Raw genomic sequence first — 20,534 nt, forward strand, 5'->3', positions numbered from 1 at the left:
ATAAAATATCTACCATGAAGCACATACAATTTATATATATACCGTGGTCAACATTTGAAGTGGGTCAAACCATTTATAAAAGCTGTCCTAAAACTATTCAACACTCATTCTTGTCTTGAATAATTAAAAAGAAACTTTAACCACTTCAAATGTTGACTACTATACATATATACAGCAAATTAAAGCTCAGATATATTTTTATTTGTTTAAATACAAGAATATAACATCTGTTAAGGCTCTATGGGAAAACAGTAAAGTCCATTTTTGGCTTGAAATTTGTTTAAAGCGTCCATTTATAAGATATAAACCAAGCAAAACTACTGATGCTTTAATATAACCTAAAAAATAACAACATATAATTAAAATAACTGGTGATATGTTGAGTTACTATTGCTGGTGAAGTGTAAGGAAAGATTAGAAACACTTTCCGGCAGGCAGGGCTGTCTGTTTACCATTTACCCAGTCTATTTACCATGATAAAGACTTTGGAATTAATAGTCAGTTACATAACCAAAAGCATTCACTTAAAAGAAAAAACAAAAAAAAAAAAACAACGAGAATCCATCCATGTCTTCATTCATTCTTTGAAATCATGACTTTTGGTTTTTGCTCTTAAAAATGGACACCAGAAACATGTCTATTTTTGGTCTTTGTGTTTCTCAACTTCACTGCCCGGCTGCTGGACTTTGTAGTCTGACAGAAGGGCATGGGCAGTTTCTTTGCCAGTCTTCTTGACCATTGCTTTGATCCCCAGGTTGTCGATATTGAAGGCCGTGACACCCACATTGATAGCAGAGTTGACGGCATGGTCTGTGGCCTGACCCGCATCCGGCCCATACCTTGATTACAGATAACCCAGATTCAATAAAAAAAAAGTGGAACGGGGTGGAGAAAAGAGGCGATGGAAGAAGCTTTAGGATATGGAAAACAATTAAAGCTGAGCAAAGCAGTTACACACACATGCAGGGATCCAGTTGTTGTCTGATTTAGGGTACATTTACATTAAAACAAGCTGTGAAAATGACTATAAATGCTCAATTATGAATGCGAGGCCGGTAGGTGGCAATTTCACTTTGTAAGGAATTACTATGCACCTGCATGCATACCCTGCTGCAGATAACCATTGTTGATTTGGTCGGAATCATAATTTTTGTAGTTTATGCAGAGAAAAATGATTTTAAGATCATTTTCAGGCCCCAAAACAGAATTGTTGTTTAAACGAATGGCCAAAACACACAAAACCTTCTCAGTTTTTAGTTAAAAGCATAATTTACATCAAAATGAAAATTCTATCATCATTTACTCATCCTCTCCTTGATCCAAACCTGTTAGAATTGCTTTCTTTTCTTCACAAAGGAAGATATTCTAATGAATGCAGAGGAAAAAAAAAACAGCCATTGACTTCCATTGTATTTTTTGTTTCTATTATGTGTGTCAATGTTTTAGTTTTTTTCAGCATCCTTCAGAATATGTTGATTTGTGTTCATCAGATGACAGAAAGTCATACCTCTAAGGTTGAGTTAATGGTGAGAAAATTACATTTTTTGGGTAAACTATCCTTTTAAAACTGGTGTTGACGTATTCTTATAATGTAAAATGAATCTAACAGATTCCATATAAAATTGCTTATTAAGTTGTGATGTGCAATAGGCAAATTCTGAATGGTTAATATTTTTAAGCACATTTAGAAAAGGAATGATGAATGATCATAATACAAAATTTATTTGAGTAAAGAAACATTTAATAAAATAAATAAAAATCCCAAGTTATCTTACTATAGTAATAAATACCATTATTTCCCAGTTTTAAAGACTTAATAATTATTGGCAAGATTTAAGCCCTAAATCATAAACCATAATTATAATGAACAGAGCAATTGCAGCATAAAGTACATTATTCAAAAGTTTGAGGTCAGTTTTTTTTTAAAGTCTCTCATACAAACTGTATTTGTTGATGCATACAATGCATACAAAACTGTATTTGTTGATTTAGCAATATAGTAATATTATCAAATAATTTATTATATAATAATTATTATATAAAATAAATTATATTTTAATACATTTAAGAAATGCAATTTATTCCAGTGATGCAATGTTGAATTTTCAGCATCTTAATTCAGGAAACATTTATGATTATCATTATTATTATTATTATTATTATTATTATTATTATTATTATTATTATTATTATTATTATTATTATATATTTTGATTAATATTTTTTGTGTAGTCTTATGTTTTTTATTATTATTCATCCTCTGAAATATGTTGAAACATTATGCCTGTACTCTCAACTAAATTCATCCTTCTGCAATTTTATGAATAATTCTACTGCAATTTATTAAAAATCCTGCTGACCCCAAACTTTTGAACAATAGTGTATATACTTTACATCTCCGTCAGATTACAATAATGATGATGATGATTATGTCTGCTATTTGGGGAAAAAAGCAGTAAACCTTCTGTTGATGCAACAGCATAATTAGAGTCAGAGGTTTTAAAAGGTTCAAAAGTTAAGAAAAATAAGGCAATGAAGACAAAGAGATTAACTAGTTTTGGCTGTTAGACACAGTTATTAAATTCATCACTGTGCTGCGGATGCTATTTAATCATTATATCCAATAAATCATTAGCATTGCATGCAAAGTGCTGACTGATTCAGACACGCATGTAAGCTCCAGCCATGCTCGTGACCATTAACTAAGGCCCTTTTATAGGGTGAAAAGGAAAACTGTCTCTACTTGTTTTCATTTGGGGTGTCTGAAATGTTCTCCAGACCCCTAAATCTGCAAATAAATAGATGGAAGAAACTAGTGTGAGCGCGGTTTGTTTTTCTGATAAAAGTTACTGGTGAGCAAATGCAGAAAGTTAAAACACTTATGATCAACTGTGAGCAGGTCGAATGAGCTGAGATGCTCATTGAGGTACTTACTTGTGTTTTACTGTGGTAACTGTTTCAGTAGCAACACTCTTTGCGATGTTCTTTGCTGCAACCTCTAACCCCGTCCACATCGTTGCAAATCCTGACAAAAGTAAACCATCATACACAACCATTATACACATATTTAAAGATTTGTTCCCCTAAAAAAATGATAATTTGTCAGAATAGGAAGTGTTTTCATTTTTTGTCAACTAAAAGTAGGGCTGGCCGATAAACGATATTATATCGAATCGTGCTAAAATTTGTCAATAATGATAAGCTCTGGACTTTTTTACTCTATACTGATCTAAGAGCCAAATACACAGCAGAAACATGCAACAATGGGAATGTAAAAGTGTGTTTATTAGACATGTACTAAATTTCTAGCCACTGGAAATTTATCAGCTGAAAATATGTCATGCCATTTAATGGACCCTCTAATTGTTGTGGCTTCAGTCTTTGTTGGGATACTCTTTTAAATCTGGAAGCATTAACTTCTATTGAAATATATATTGTTATCATTCAATAAGGACGTCAAATACGTCGAATAGTTCGGACTGCTGAGCGAATCACTGGTACAACCCTTCCTACTCCCCAAGAACTGTACTTATCCAGAGCGAGCAGAAGGGCTGCCAAAATCACTCTGGACCCCTCACACCCAGCACACTGCCTCTTTGAACTTTTACCTTCTGGTCGACGCTACAGAGCACTGCGCACCAGAACAGCCCGACACAGAAACAGTTTCTTCCCTCAGGCAATCCATCTCATGAACACTTGATGATAATAATTGTGGAACCAACATCACTACTTGCTATACACTTTTATACACATATACACTTATTTAACAACACACTTTACATGCCAATTTGCACATAACAGCTGCACATATAACGTTGTATATAGTAATAAACATGTACATACACTTGTCAATCTGTATATTTGCACTCACTACTTCTATTTTTTTTTAAATATATTTATTATCTGTTTTTTTTGTCCTGTCTCTGTAATCCTGTTGCACTGTAGAAGCTTTGTCACGAAAACAAATTCCTCGTATGTGTGAACATACCTGGCAATAAAGCTCTTTCTGATTCTGATAATAATTATCGAGATTACATTTTTACCATATTGCCCAGCCCTAACTAAAAGTAGGAAGATTTGACATTACCTTGAACTCCACTTGCTGCCACCACCATGGCACCGTCAATATTGGATCGTCCATCCTTGTCTTTCTTCATAGACTCTGGGATGAGCTTCCCTCCATGTTTCTTCACATGTGGAGCCAACTCACGTCCAACATGTCCAGCAACAGTGCACAGTCCATCCACTGAAACAGAAAAGAACCAGTATTTGGCTCAGAACATCCACTTTTAAACAATCATCTGCCTCGAACCATTATTAAATAGAAACGATGAATTTAAGAAAAGTCCTCACCAAGGAACTGGCTGACCTTCACAGCTCCTCCTGTGGCTTGTTTGGCTACATGGAGGCTTTTGGATACAGTGGGACTGACTTGAGCTGGTTTGTCTTCTGGAGTGATGTGCTCTCGGAGTTTCGATGCTCCTTTATGTATGGCTTTCCCTGTGTACTCTGCTCCTTTCACGAGCCCCCAGCTCAGCCATGAAGCTCCTAATCGCAAATTTCCACAAAGAAGAGTTTGAGTTCAATCAGTCTGTCAATCAATCAATTTCCTATCTCTTTGCTATTTTTTTAAGGAATGTGTATTGATAGTTTTGGTGGCAAAAACACTTCAGGCATTTGGTACAATACATGTTACCTGTTTTGTGTTGAGATCATTTTTGACCCAGGTATGTATGGTGTACCATAAGTTATCAAACAATACTGTGTAAAGTTTTCTATGAAAATGTCAATAATGTTATATTAGTGTCTATAAATGCATAAAAAGTAAAGTATATTTACACTTTTTTTCTATATCTAACCTTTAGGACCAAAAGTTTAGGCAAGTAAAACTGGGCTTGGTAATTTTCATATTGTATATTCTTATAAATTTCATACAACCATAAAATCAAATAAAGCTTTAATTATTTTTTTATATACTGACAAACAAGCAAATAAATAAATGAATAATTGAAAGAAAGAAAGAAAGAAAGAAAGAAAGAAATCAATTTGTAAACTAAAAAAAATTATTTATGAGTAATTCCATGCAAATGTCAACCTTGCCATGAAACAAAATAAGTTTTCACCAAAATAAGAAAACCATTTCTAGGTTTTTTTGTGTACGCAAGTATTTTACAGTACTTTAGAAATTCTCAAAAATGTCTCTGTCAGTATTTTCAAACCATTATATTTGATTTACCAAAGTCACACACGTATGAACTTCACATCCATAACGGAGAGATGTCACATCCATAACGACACTTATATTAAATTAAATAAAATCAATCATTTTTGTTCTATAGAGAGACAACTCTTATTCATTTGATTATCATTATTTTTGGGGGGTTGTGCAGTTCAATTCACAGAATTTCTACAAAGTAAGTTGTATGCTCTACACTCTCAGACTTTTTAGGTCACATTCATAACGCACGTTTATTTTCCTCATTTAAAGTACAAAACATGTTTACAGATTGATATTTTTCGTGTCTCTTAACACTGTGGTCAGTTGTTTTGGAAAATATCAACAGAGGTTTCAATATAATGTTAGCATATGCTTTCTATGTGAATTTATGTTTTGAGTTTTTACTGCAAATGTCACATCCATAACGCTGGAATTGCTCTTATCCATTTACCTGGTTTACTAACAAAACTATTAGCAACAATATTTAAACATGATATAAAATGATATTAAACATTTCGTGTTAAAAATATGCAATGTTTAACCAGCACCAGCCCAAAGAATTCATGAAGGATTATGTGACGACTACTGGCTGCTGAGCTTATTAAAATACATAACCATTTTTAAATCCAAATAATAGTTTAACACATTCCAGTAAAATTAAAGGTCCCGTGAACCCGTGAGTTTTATCCGATGTTTGAAGTTCTCAACCAAAACATGAAGAGAGTGAGGGACATCATGTAGCCCCTCCCCTTTTTAAAAAACTGCTTTATTACCACTCTGCCAGTAAGAGTGGTTGAGCTCAAGTGCATCAAAAAAATGAAGCATCTTTAAAGGGGCGGGACATGTCAGATACTAGAAAGCATTTGATTGGTCAGGATTTGATGAGAAACTTAAGTATGACGTGAAGTCAATAAAACTGTTATTCCATTTTGGTGAAATTGACAAAGTACAAGCTTTACATGTTTACATCAATTTAATATCATCTAAACACAAATTGTCACTTTAGGTGCGTACTATTATGGATATCCTAAAAACTAACAATGCTTATACTAACAGAGCTGGGCCGATAAACGATGTTATATTGAATCGCAAGAAAATTTATTTCAATAACAATCCCATGAAATGGGATTGTTTTGGTGGCAAAAACTCTTCAGGCATTCAGTGCCTGAAAACTCTTCAGGCATTCAGGCATTCAGAGAGAAATAAGCTCTGGACTTCTTTACTCTATACTGATCTAAGAGCCAATCACACAGCAGAAATGTGCAACAATGGGAATCTAAAAGTGTGTTAATATCAGAGATGTACTGAATTTTTTGGGCTACCAAAAATATGTCATTCATGCCATTTAATGGACAGTCTAATTTTTGTGGCTTCTGTCATTGTTGGACATTTTAATCTGCAAGAATTAACATCTTATATCAAAATATATATAGTTATCGTTCAATATGGAAAATAATTGTCAAGATTGCAGTTTTGCCATATCGCCCAGCCCCATACTAACATCTAAAAAACTTTATTTTAATTTCAAGGGACCTTTAAGACTTATTTTTAATGGTAATGTACATTTAATATGATACACCCTTCTTCTCCTCACCAAAGCCCCTATGTAGGAGCATCAGCCCCCTCTGCTTACCAGTCAGGATGCCCTGTGCCACCTTCTCACTCCATTCAGGAAGCACCTTTTCCTCCTCAGGAGTAGGTGGCGCTGCTTCAGCTGCTGGAGGCCCCAACGGCACCTTCTGACCCAGGTTAATGGTGTCGGTTGCACCATCTGATGCCTTGGAGACACAGGATAGCGGACAACAGTTTAGACAAGGCATTATAAAATCTGCAGCAGCAGCAGCTCGAGCAATCACTAAAAGCAAATAGATGAGCAAATGGACATTAGCCAGTATTGTTTATGACACAAGGAGGGAATGCTTCCAGATTTGTCGTCGTCTGCCAAAAAAAATCCTTTGTTGTCTCTAAACACTTGAGCCAGTGAGTCAGCATGGTCTGCTACAACAACCTGTTATTTTCCTAAACAATAGGGGTGTTTGTCGTCACCCCTCCTTTACAGGGAACAGCGGCACTTGGTTCCAAACTCAGCAGCAGCTGCTCTGTGAAATGATTTCTAAAAAGCACAATGTTTTTTCTGACTCACATAACCGTTAGATTGAGATTGTGACTCATTATTATGCTTCTTAAAAAAAATGGAAGGATAATTGTGCGAATGTTGTGCGTTCACTTGGCTTTGTGTTTGTTCACCTCTATCTGGTGAGAATGGAAACAACGGTGTTCTTGGTTTGCTAAGAGCATTACAGCTAATTAATTCTCCTTCTCCTGTATGCTGTGAATGCAGGGAGTGTGCCATCTGAAAAGCACAAGCCAAGCCAGCTCACTATTTCATGCGTAAAGAAATTCATATTCAGAGCCAAATGTGAGAAATGGTCTTAAATATTAGTGCAAGCAGCAGAAAGCATAGCAGCACTGTAAGGACCACATGAAAGTCAAGTGCGTTAAATGGTAAAAGATACAGAAGCTCCATACTGCAAATTCAACTTAAAGGTGAAACATTTTCTCTTAATGTAGTTTTTACATAATTTTGATTGGAGGAACAAATTATTATACTTTATAAATGATGTATCTTAATATTATTAAGAAAACAAGCATTCATAACGATAAATAAATAAATAAATAAATGCAATAAATTATCATTTAAATAATTATTTAAATAATCATAGTAATATAATGATACAATATATGTGTTGTCTTTATTTATAATTTTACAATTATCCTTATTACCATTAATAATATTATTATTGCTCAATAATTAAATTATTAATTATATTATTATTATTATTATTACTACTACTACACACAACTGGTCAAAAGTTTGAGGTCTTTTTTCCATGTATTTTTTTTAAGAAAATGATTCTGTATAATTAACAGAATTATTCTAAGGCAGCATTTATTAAATGTAAAAAAAAAGAAAAAAAAAAAAAAAAAGTAAAATTGTTAAATATTATTTATTAAATATGTATTTATTACTTATTGTATGTAGTTTCAAATGAAATCATTACTCCAGTCATTATTGATTTTATTACCATTACCAATAATAGAAATAACGCTGACAATAATAATAATAATAATAATAATAATAATAATAATAATAATAATAAAATCAGAGTGATTTCTGAAGGATCATGTGACTGAAGACTGGAGTAATTAATCTTTAAAATCACTGGAATAAATCATTAAATTATAAACTACTTTTAAACAGTGAGTTTATAGTGCAATAACATTTCACAATTTTATCTGTATTTTTAATTAAATAAACGCAGCCTTGGTGAGCAAGAGAAGCCTATTTTAATGCATTTAAAAATCCTACTAAACTTTTGATTGGTAAAATATTCATGTAGGCATGTATGGATATATATGGATGTTGAAATAAACATTCCTAAATATAAATAAACAAAATAAAAAGCATTATTATTATTACTGAACCATATTTTAAATGAACTAGAACTGCATAAGTAATACTATACTACAGTAATAATAAAAACAATGATAACAATACATATGCATGATGAGGACTAATTCTGCATCAATTCTTGCACATGAAACAAGTTGTTACTATTATTATTATTATTATTATATTTAAATTTTTTTTATGAAAGTAATAGCATAGATTTTTGACAATAGATTATTGTTTGCATTTATAAATATATAGTTAGTTTTAAAAATATTTTAACTAAACATATTATTAGAGTATAATTTTTCCATACAAGTATACACTACCCAAATGCACTTGTCATTCAGTGATGCTACAATGCATTAGTACCTTAAATATATCTTTTAAACTCTCAAACACATCTGAAATCTGCAAAGACAGTTAAAGGTTAATGAGGCAGGCTGATGCATTGAAATGAGCCCAATGCATAGAAGCAACATGCAGAAATCTTCCAAAAACAAGCATTCGTATGTAAAAAACTAAACTCTGCTACAATAAAGAAAAAAGAAAAAGCTGAACAAAATACCAAACAGGGGCAGCAACAGGTGTGAGATGCTTGAATTAATATTGAAATCTGCAGACATCGAGTCAGCAACATAAAGCACAGACAGACTAAGACGAGTTTGAGCACCACACCTGCTCCGAAGCCTCAGCTGAGCCCTGTGTTTCTGAGGTGGGATGGGAGAGGACACAGGGACAGCTCACCTGGACACGCAGGTCAGTCAGCTGAGACAGAACATTCTGGAAGAGCTCACGCTCCTTCTGGGGAAGCTCAGATGAAAGGACCACCCCGACATATGAGCCCGGAGTGGGAGACATCATGTCGGGGAACATGTAGACCCCAGTGTTGCAGAGCAGGACTGGAGAGTCAGAGGACATCAGGGGGTACAGCCAGTCACAAACCTGAAAAATTTAATAAATAATACAAAATTGGTGTGATGTAACCAAGTCTAACCTTTAACCTACAAAATCAGGGCAAATATAATGGCTGATATGATTGCTGTTGTGTGAGCAATAAACGTTGATAAGCATGAGGATGTTGATCCAGGAACATGTTTTCACCTGTCTTTTTACAGGATATTAATACACTTTAACAAACAGTCCAGCCTAAAAGTACTTTATAAATAAATATTGTATTCTATTGTATTGTAACATTTTGTATTATTAAAGCACATTTAAAAACAACCAAGGTTGACCAAAGTGCTGTACATAAGAGTGCTAAAGACAGAGAAGCAGAATATAAAAGAAAGATTTTACAAATAAAAGCAATAAAACAGTGATTAAGGAGAAATTAAATAGGTCTTTAAAACAAACTTAAACACAGAAATGGAGGGGGAAAGTCTAATGTGAATTGGTAGAGCGTTCCAGAGTTTAGGACCAGCAACAGCAAACGCTCGATCACCTCGTTTTTTAAGGCGTGTTCTGGGCACGGTGAGTAAATTGAGATCATTAGATCTCAATGATCGAGAGGGGGTATATGGACAAAGCAAGTCAGTAAGGTACCGAGGAGCAAGATTACTGATGGCTTTGTAAACAAATAATAAAATTAATTTGTTACTATTATTCGTTTATGTTTTATTATTTTATTATTCGTTTTTGTTACTTAATAAATAATGTTATTGCTTGATCCAATATACAGCTTGCATTTCTGGTTGGAATATACTACTTTATCATTAATATCTCCTTAAAATAATTATTTTGTTAAAACAATACAGTCTTAATTCATGGCAATGCTTAATCAGAAATATTCAAAATCACAATTCTTATTGGAAATACTGCTTTAAATTAACTTAAAAATTGTCAATTTTGAAAAGCTTTATTTTCTAATCAAATAATATAAACTTTGTACTGAATTATGAACTAAATTTGTAACTAACGTAATTGGTTCATCAAAAGACACATTGGGCTGCGTGATTCTGGCTAAAATGAGAATCACTATTTTTTTTTTTGCTTAAAATAAACATCATGATTTCCGCACGATTCTGAAGATGTAAAATAAAGATTAATTTGAGTAGGCTATTATTATTGTTATTTCTTGAACATATAGTAAAACAACAATGATAATATTTTGTATAGGTCTACTTTTGGTAAAAAGCTACATATTATATAAACTGGGAATGGTAGACTTGAATAAACTTTAAAATTGTCCTGGTCCTTAATGCACAGTGAAGATCATCAGAATTATGAATAGTTGTATTCTGGAGTTGATTTACTATGTCTGAGACATTTGCTTGGAATCAGTCATGGACAACATTATTAGACCATTTTTCTACTGGTAAAATGAGACCAGATTTGTCATCATCAGATTCTATAGGATAGAGTAGGCCATGTCCCGGGAAATGGATACAAAACAACGTGAAGACTTGTGTGACACAATCTTTTTTTGATTAATCGTGCAGCGATTAATACACATCTTTAAAGATATTTCATTAATTTATGTATTTTCCTTAAAATTGTGAGATTCAAAGACCTGACTTTACATAACAAATAATAAAAATTCCTACTCATTAATTACTCCATCAAAAACATACCAATCACAATTCCAATTTGAATATATTAAAAAGATAATTATATTTTCTTAAAATAGTAACTATAAAGTTCTTTCTATGGATCAAATAATAAATAGTAATAATAATTAGTAATTATTATTAATAAATTTATTATTATTTATTTAATAGATAAAATGATAATTATTGCAGAATAGTTAACATAATTACAAAAATGTATTTTAAAAATACTTTCATATTCAGTATTTACAATAATTTATTTATATAAACTTAATATTAATTTACAGCTAATTTTAAGCTATGGATTTTTTTTCCTAATGACATGCACAGATCTGTTCACCACAAATCTAGCAATGTGAGCTAACAAAACCATATATTTAATTTTAAACTCTTGGGAACTTTACAGTAAAATTGTAACTATAAAGTCCATTATGTGGATCAAATAATAAATATATGATATATTAATTCATTAATTAATAAATAACATTATTAATTGATTAAATGTACTAATTAAATATTTACTAATAATTATTACAGAATAACTGACAGTTTTATGAAAACAAACTTTCCTATTAAGCATTTTAAATACATTTTGTATAACTTAAAATATTAATTAATAAAGCTTTGGATTTTAATCCAGCCCTTATCTAATACTCGAATAGAACATAAAACAGAATAGAGTAGAATAGAATGAATATTTGTTTTCCACAAATATGTAATGGATTAACTTGTAATGGAGTGTCACAAATGCATATTGCTCTCCCTACGCTCTCTCCAGAGAGGATCAGAATGTGACATGCAGGTTTGGATTTCCTCCTGAAGTTGAGACAGTGGACAGCTAAGCAATCCGATTCATTCTTCTCGTCCTCATGACTGCTAGCATTAAATTGGATTACAGGCAAAGCCTAAAGCGCAGCAACTGGATTTTCTTTATTCAGCTTCATGACACAGCCAATCTATGACCCCCATGCCTGTGTTAAGAGATGATACTCTTTATATTAGGGCACAGGTCAATGGTACTGTATTTGTATTACTACTATTCAGTATAGAAATTCTATACAATTACCTCATAATGTGATTATCTCAGAATTGAGTGTTTACATTAGTTATCTTATCAAGTGTTATCACAAACAAAATCAGGGTGGTGTTCAAAGTGTACTCTTGTCACAATATGATCAAATGTTTTCACAAAATGACGGAAGAGCGGTGTTCAAAGTGTAAAATGTATTGTGCTATACCAGGTTGTTTATATACTGTCTGTCATGAAGATGAATAATTCAGGAAACTACCATCAGTTGATAAACCACATTCTGGACCACCGGATGACCGGGGCTTTTCCAAGATGACATCACTCAGTGAAAGCCTATTGGATAGAAGCGGTGAGCATACACTCACATGACACTGTGAAGAAATAGTGTACGAGGCTGTCCTCATTAAGGGCAACACCATCTCAAGACCGTTAGGGTCAGACAAACGCTTGTGAAAGTAGGTTACAGGACACCAGGAGTTGAAAACAACACTACTTGCCCATTCCATCCAAATTCCAGTAATTGAACAACATTACTTTGTTCATGTCTATGAGCTCAAAATTTCCTTAAATATGTCATATTTTATAATGTTATAATATCTTGCAAAATAACTAGAAAAATATTATAGTCATAGTGAACAAAAAGACAATTAGTTATTAAAACTGATTTAAAAAGTTTGTTGAAAACTTGTATTTGATAAGCTTGAGAAATATTTTTTAAAAGATAGAAATTTCACCAGAGGGCTAATAATTTTAGCGTCAAATGCAGCGCACCTATCACAGATCTCTCTTTTAAATTTAGATGTTCTATAGGATGATTTACAATAATATATTTGTGTTTGATAGTATACATTAGATTAGCCATCACCAAAGCCAAAACTGGAACTAATTTAACTAACAAAATAAGCTTGAGATCACAGTAGTTGGGGGGGGGGAAATAATAAAGAAAAAAATTTAATAAACAGGAAAAGAGAAATATATATACACACACACACATATACATACAGTATGTACAGTACTTTTTTTTTTTTGCAACAACTTTTCTATTTCTAATGATGTTTGGACACCAAACTCTTATTTTGATGGATATAACTGTTTAATAAAATTATTTTGCTCTTTTTCTATTTTGCTTATTTATCTCTTTGTTTTAGGTAGTGTTTGCCTTAAATACATGCATGGCAGTAGCATTTTGAGTAATATCAGAATAACAACTTTTTCAAGTGCTTTTTCCAAGCATTAATAAAAAAGCAGAACAACAGAAAATAAATAAATAAATACAATAAATAAATAAATAAAGCTGTTTAAATTGAGTAAATAAACCAAAACGCATACAAAAAAAAGGAGGGGTGGGGGTTGCTAATATCATAGCCTTAATAATTTTTTTATATCGTTATATGTTTGCTAGCATTGTGGGTTACAGAAATTCAAAAATGTCCCCATTTATCAAAATAAAGTTTAATCCTTCCATATAAACTGTGGGAACATTTTTCAAAAGCTGCAACTCATCCTAACTCTGAGGCCCCATTTACACTAATACATTTTAGTATTAAAACGCATAAGTTTTGCTACGTGTACGCCATCCGTCCAAACTACCTTAAAGTTTTCGAGTGCCGAAAACAGAGCTTTTTGAAAATGCTGAAGAGCATGTTTTCATTTTTAAAACGCTGCTGCTCTGTGTCAGTGTGAATGGGGGAAAAAGGATACATCTGAAAACGGAGGCTTTTTCAGATTGATTGGGGCTTTTCCTCAATATTAAAGTAGCCTACACAAAGTTCAGTCTTGCATCCTCTCCTTGTAAGTTCAGACTTTGCAAGTTTGATATGGAAAACAAACTCCTGAGGACACGTCGGGTAAATCACCAAAGGGATCAGGGTACTTTATAACCTCATTCACATCCCCCTGGCTACGTTGCTTCACTTTCTTAGCAATAAAATGAAAACATGATATAAGGAACTGACTATTTTTATTTTGATATTAACTTAACAGACATTTATAGGACCGTCATCTTCACTGTATGCATATTTATAACAAAACGGAGCCTATAACTTTACTGCCTCCTTTAATTCTCATTGAAAATACGAAACATACCCTCTCTTTTGCTGAATATCAGTTTTAATATTTAATAATGGCCATTATAAAAGTATAAGGTACAATAAGTTTACACATTATAGGGAGTAAATGCAAGCAATCACTCAAATATGCAGAATCCGTGTACGTGGTTAAATAAATTATAATATTAACTTATCTTTGCACTCAACCAAAACGTGTTTCCGAGAACAAGTCATTCAAAAAGTCGGGGAATATGACGTTAGATAGAGACAAGATGAATTAAATATCACGTTTAACAAATATAGAAAATATTAAATGCTTGATGAACAGTCCGACGTGCACAGCTCTCATCTGGGTAGAATGCCTGGAGCTCAGACGTCCACGTACGCTACATCGCATGCCAGAGTTAATGTGTGTGGTCACGTGATGTGCGTTTCCAGCGGTCTAATGTGGACGGAGAGTTGTTCAGAAATGCTGGGTGAAACGCCAGTGTGGACGCGGATCGTTTTCATTCTAAAAAACTAAAATGTATTAGTGTAAACGGGGCCGGAGATCCACTTGAAGATCGGAGGTCTACTGAAAGATTTCCAGTTTTTGACAATCACCTTGTCTGCAGAATTGGAACTTTTAAAATATTTTTTAAATAAGTTTCATTTGCTTAATATGACTTTTTATATGACAGTTAAATTAGATTTATGCCTTAACTTCAATTTGAAAAAAAGTGCTTAATTGTGACGTTAATAGAAATGCAAAACAACGTCAGATTATATATAATGATAATTATATAAATAGGAACACAAAGCTATATACAATTGACAGACAGTGGTAATCTGGTAGGCTATTGTCTATTTCATGAATGTCAATACATAAGCTTGTCGATTTGTTTTCCATTGAACCAAAACAGAAATTCACTTTCAATTCAAGTCTCTTTTTATAAATTCTTACCTGGAGAAAGGCAGGCGGTCTGTTGGGAATCCTTTCTGAATGCTCACTGGTGAACTTCACAATGCGCAGGTACCCTGGGTAAGAAGGAGCACTCACGTGCCCCTCAGGGGTGACAAAAAAAATCTGCACCCCTTGAGGAAGAAAAAACAGTTCCTCTCCATCCTCCCCCAGACTACTCCCAGCAGGTGTAGAATTAGTTGTATGACTGTAAAACTCATCGCCAACCACAGAGAGTTCGCCTGAATCTGTGCCATAGGAGATGGTCAGATGTCCATCAGCAGCTTGAGGGGTGTATGCAGGCGGCTGCTCGCATAATATATTGGGTTGTACTGTAGGAGACGTCTGCCCACCTGACGCTCCTGCAACTCTGTCGTTGATGGTTTGTGGTGGAGTCGGCCTCTGTGGCATCACCTTCGGGACTTCAGGGTAGAGTTTCTGAGCGGCTGCTGTGCCATTTGAGACTTCGTTTGGAGCCGGAGTGATTTCTAACATGGCTAGACGGGTGGTGATGTTGCTGAGGGTCTCCTGCATCTTGTGTTGCATTTGTCTAGCCGATTCCCAGGAAGGACCCACACACTCTACGCCCTGTGAGGGCACACTGAGAGCCCTGAGGAGGTGCTGCCGCCCCTGTTGATACAGTTTGAGAGCTTCTTCTTTGTGGCCTGCTTCATCCTCGTTCAGTCCTTTATTGATGCATTCAAATGCCTTCTCGTAGCCATCTTTGATCACCTGCAGCCTGGCGTGATCAAATCGATCTTGCTTTGCTTGCTCCATGACTGAAAAGACAAGTAGGAAGGCAGTCAATACTATGTGTTTTAATATGGTATCCTTACACAGGTCAATACTGTTTCAACGCCACACAAGTACATGATTTTCCTCGCCGTTTTACACATTTCAATATTTCTCTTATGTAATGTGCTAAATTTTATATCGTTTATATATAACTTTTTGTCAGCACGATCTGAGGCAAATCTGGTGAAAATTGGACAAACGGTCTAGGACAGGGGTCACCAATATCGTTCCTGGAGGTCCGGAGCCCTGCAGGGTTTAGCTCCAACTTGCCTCAACACACCAGCCTGAGTGTTTCAAGTATACCTAGTAAGACCTTGATTAGCGTGTTCAGGTGTGTTTGATTAGGGTTGGAGCTAAAAACTGCAGGGCATCGGACCTCCAGGAACAAGTTTGGTGATCCCTGGTCTAGGAGGAGTTCCACCAGTCTAATGACAATAAGGTCAACAATGCAGAAATTATTAGCATTTTTCATTACAACTTTTGGCCACAAGGTGGCACTGCTCTGGAACTTTTTGAGCACTTTTAGGGCATGGAGTTAAACACGCATACCAATTTGTCACGTTTAATACGTTTGTAAAATATAGCATTTTTTGGCAAAAAAAATGACTCCCAAAATGGCAAATCCCAACATTTGTAGTGCTGGGCGATACTGCAAAAAAAAATAAAAAATTCACAATATCATGTTTCATTTTATTTCATTCAATATTGATAATTATTGAATATTTTTTAACAATACATTTACATTTAGGAATATTAGGTTTTATGTAACCACTATTTCAATTTACGAACATTACTAAGGCAAATAGTTTTAATAGAAAAAAACAAAAATATTTAAACAAAATGTCTAATCTCTTCTTTATAATAAAATAAACACAAGTGTTAAAGAGACTCTTAAACTTTATAAATAAAATGTTACAAAGTGTGTGCAATGGTAAAGCATAAATACTGAACAATCAAAGAAAGTATTAAGGTGTGAATAATAAAGATACAGTAAACCTTAAACTCAACTGTCAACAACACAAATTATGAGAATCAAACCTGAGCATTTGAGTAAAGGAGCTAGTCATCATTATTCAAATACATACTGCAACATTACACATCGTGAAGTTCAATGACTATATTACCCCTATGCTAAAAAATCTTTCATATGGGGAGCTAGTGGCTGGGATGCACGAGAAAAGAAACCAAAAAGCCACTCTGGCAACATCCTTAAATCTTTTTTTATTTACAATCGCTTCACTGCTGCTAGCCATGGCACTCATTTCCGCATGTGTTGTTATTCTGACTTGAAGTGACAAGCACGTGCGGGTGCTTGACCATTTATAATGAACTTTGTACCTGCACTCCCCTGGCATCTCTCATAACTAGGCGACCATCAAATGTTTTCTCAGAGGATGACAATTAAACAAACCATTGCTGCGATTGCATTACAAGTTTATGGAGAAAAGTAAAAAGCGCTGCAGTGTTTGGATGCGCTGTGTTTATCTGAGGTAAATAGTCTGCCGTTATTACTGAAATGTGCATATTCTATACAAAGTGTGAAACAGACTGGTTAGTTTTGATTACATTGCAGTGCCCTTGCGGCATTCTGAAAAGTTGAGATATTTTCAACTAGGTGCAGCTGGAAAATGCGCAAGGTTAACAGCGCGTTGCTACCATGTGCGCGTTGTGCATTTCACGCGCCTCCATTGGAAATTACAAACTTACACCTTAAGCTTATTGGCATTGCTTTCAAGGCGCGCACTCAGCAGCCATATTTTAATAAAACTATAGCGCTTCATACTGAATCTACATACTGAATCTACATACCAAATCTTTTTTTTTTATTGACAATGGTGTTCGGTCAATAAATATCGATACCAATTTTATCACCCAGCCCTAATCATTTGACTCAGAATTTCACTCTGATTGTAAAGAGACAGATTTTATAAAGTTTGGCCAAAGTGTTCATGAGATATAAGCAAAAATAGCCATTTTAATATCTCCTGGGCACTAGGTGGAACTGTGGCAAAACTGTGCAGGCAACCTGAGATCATAGTTATCATAACACAAGTTTGGTGTGACTATAACTAAGTACTGCAGAGATATAGATCAAGTATATTTTTGCATGCCTTGACGATTTTAATCGCATGTTATTCCAGAATGGTTCGAGTAATCCAGCATGCCAGCATGGTCTAGTGATGATCTGACCCAATTTTGGCGGAAAATGAAAGAACCATTTAGGACGAGTGTGAAAAGTAATACTAACAATAGAAAAAGACACAAAACATAACAATTTTTGGAAATTGCCAATGATTCAGGGGAAAACGAATTTTGATTCTGCAACTTACGGTTCACAAGTTATTGCCATTTAAAATGATCAACTTTGGACAAGTGGTGGCGCTAGAGAGTTTGAGTTAGAGGCTCCAAATTTTCTGTTGTTAACTATGAGGCTGTCCTCTATCAGTATGCCAAACTTCATAACTTTGGAGCAAACGCCTATTTGGGCTGCCATTCAAAACGTGGCAGAATAATAATAAATAATAATAATAATAATGGACCCTTTTCCCAAGCCTGTTACGACATGTTTAACGGTCATCAGCATCTTAAATCCTTTAAAGTTTTTAATACTTAGATTTTTTTAAAACGTATAAACATTTATGTGCATTTATAAATTACAAAAAATGAATTACCGCTTGTGCAAGGCTTTTCTAATGCAGTGTCTGTGGGGCAGGACAGGAAAATTGACGTTTTTCTATATTCTGGCTGCCGTTATTAGTCTCGCACAATTTTTTATAACACCATCGTGGAGTTTTTCTTTTATTATTTGAACAAATAAGGGTAAATAAAAAAAATATTTGTAACTATGACGACTTCCACTACTGAGAAACCCGAAAACGTGAAAAGGGTCTATAGGAACTGGTACAATCACAGGTGCCTTCGCAAGCTTGGCCCATAATAACGTAATTTTTAACTTCCACATTACCATGTTCATATTCAAATCAATGTTCCCTCTAAAAAAGGAAACAAGCATTAGTCTTGTATGAGACCTTGTAGTATATATCTATATAGTTTTATACGTTTTTTTTCTTCTTTTTTTTGCTGCATTTTTAAGGAGTAGGGCCTACACCTAAATGTACAAAAGCACATGTTTTATTTTAACAGACATTTAAAGGAAAATCTATCTTATATATATATATATATATATATATATAACACATTGCCCCTTCATCCTCACACAGATTTGTTATCAAGCTGCAACATAAATTACATGAGCATATTTTGAAATTGCCATGAAACACTTTATATAACGTTACATTTCCATATTGGACATTACATACATTTAAGCATATTAAACAAAAGTATGTTCCTTGATAAAATTACAAAGACAATTTATGAATTTCAATACAGTGTGAGAAGGAATCAAAGTACCATCATATTCTGGCACCCTGGTATCATTATGGTACTTTTCTAAAGAAATCACCTAGCAAAAGATGAAGTTGATAGATAATCCAGTTGAATAAGCTTATTTATGACACTTGTTTCCAGGCCTTTTAGCACTGATTGAGATAAAGTTGGTTTTATTTTCGCACATTCGTTCAGTGATAACTTGTAATATACCTTATACAGCATAACCTTATATTGTTTACCATGGTACTTTGAATATTGGGTCTGAAATCACATGTAAGAATGACTTAAAACAACATAAACACTATTTATTTGACTAAACAATGTTGTACTCTGATAGTCATTGGCTGCTAATATGATTTCACTAATTAGTATTTACAAAAAAATAACGTTACGTTTCTGAAATTATATCATTAAGCAGAAAGTCTGAATGTGTGAATATAAAACCAACTTTACCTCAATTTAGCATTGGACCAGCAAGTCCCACATCACGTTGACGTAATCAACCACGAGCGTGTCATACAATGAGGATTTACAAACAAAACACCTGCTTAACATTGACTAGTGACATTCAGACTTACAGTAAAAAGAGGCCAGCTAGCAGTTTATCGAGTGAATCTTGAAACACGAGTATCCTATTAAGTATTAACTCCACACAATCAAAACATTGTAATAGTGTTACTAGCTAACACCCTTTCATTAGGCACACACGACACGATATCCTTTAACTTTTAGTGTTTACATCAGTTACATTTAAAGCACTTATCAAAGCATTTCTAATATGGTAACTCACCAGGAGATGTGATAAATTAAGTGAAATATGAAGTAATTCCGGGTTTGTTGATTGAACAGCTTCAGCTCTCTGACAGCCGAGCAGCTGCCCGACTCCTGCGTATCTACTGCGTGACTGACTGAAGAAGTTTATTAAATCGATGCAGATTGCAGCGCGTCCACTACCGCTTTCGGTCACATGTTGCTTTTTGATGTTCCTGATTGGTTAGATCAGTCTGGTTCTGGCATTGTTGGCGTTTTCAGTTTGTTAAATAGTAAAATACTTTAATTTTACTTTTAACGTTTACTATTTACGTCTTTGTTTTGTGATTAGTGTTGGGTCAA

General features: G+C 34.0%; 1 protein-coding gene across 4 annotated transcripts in view; it reads right to left on the reverse strand.

Moving 5' to 3' along the window:
* Positions 1–20,320, reverse strand: part of spartb (spartin b) — a 20,921-nt gene extending 601 nt beyond the window's left edge. The window contains exons 1-8 of one of the 4 annotated variants that reach the window (XM_056473057.1): positions 20,212–20,320; positions 15,240–16,015; positions 9,417–9,614; positions 6,852–6,996; positions 4,354–4,548; positions 4,088–4,246; positions 2,935–3,025; positions 1–839 (exon numbers count right to left, since the gene is read on the reverse strand). The exon at positions 1–839 is cut by the window's left edge and continues 601 nt beyond it. In XM_056473057.1, coding sequence (XP_056329032.1) covers positions 638–839; positions 2,935–3,025; positions 4,088–4,246; positions 4,354–4,548; positions 6,852–6,996; positions 9,417–9,614; positions 15,240–16,013 — 1,764 coding nt within the window. In that variant the 5' untranslated portion in view covers positions 16,014–16,015; positions 20,212–20,320 and the 3' untranslated portion in view covers positions 1–637. Of the gene's footprint in view, positions 840–2,232; positions 2,789–2,934; positions 3,026–4,087; positions 4,247–4,353; positions 4,549–6,851; positions 6,997–9,347; positions 9,615–15,239; positions 16,016–20,211 lie in introns of those variants that run through there. The other 3 variants (XM_056473055.1, XM_056473059.1, XM_056473058.1) reach the window with 3 other exon arrangements.
* Between the last annotated feature and the right edge of the window lie 214 nt (positions 20,321–20,534).

Source organism: Danio aesculapii, chromosome 15 (assembly GCF_903798145.1).
Source record: "Danio aesculapii chromosome 15, fDanAes4.1, whole genome shotgun sequence".
Taxonomy (NCBI): domain Eukaryota; kingdom Metazoa; phylum Chordata; class Actinopteri; order Cypriniformes; family Danionidae; genus Danio; species Danio aesculapii.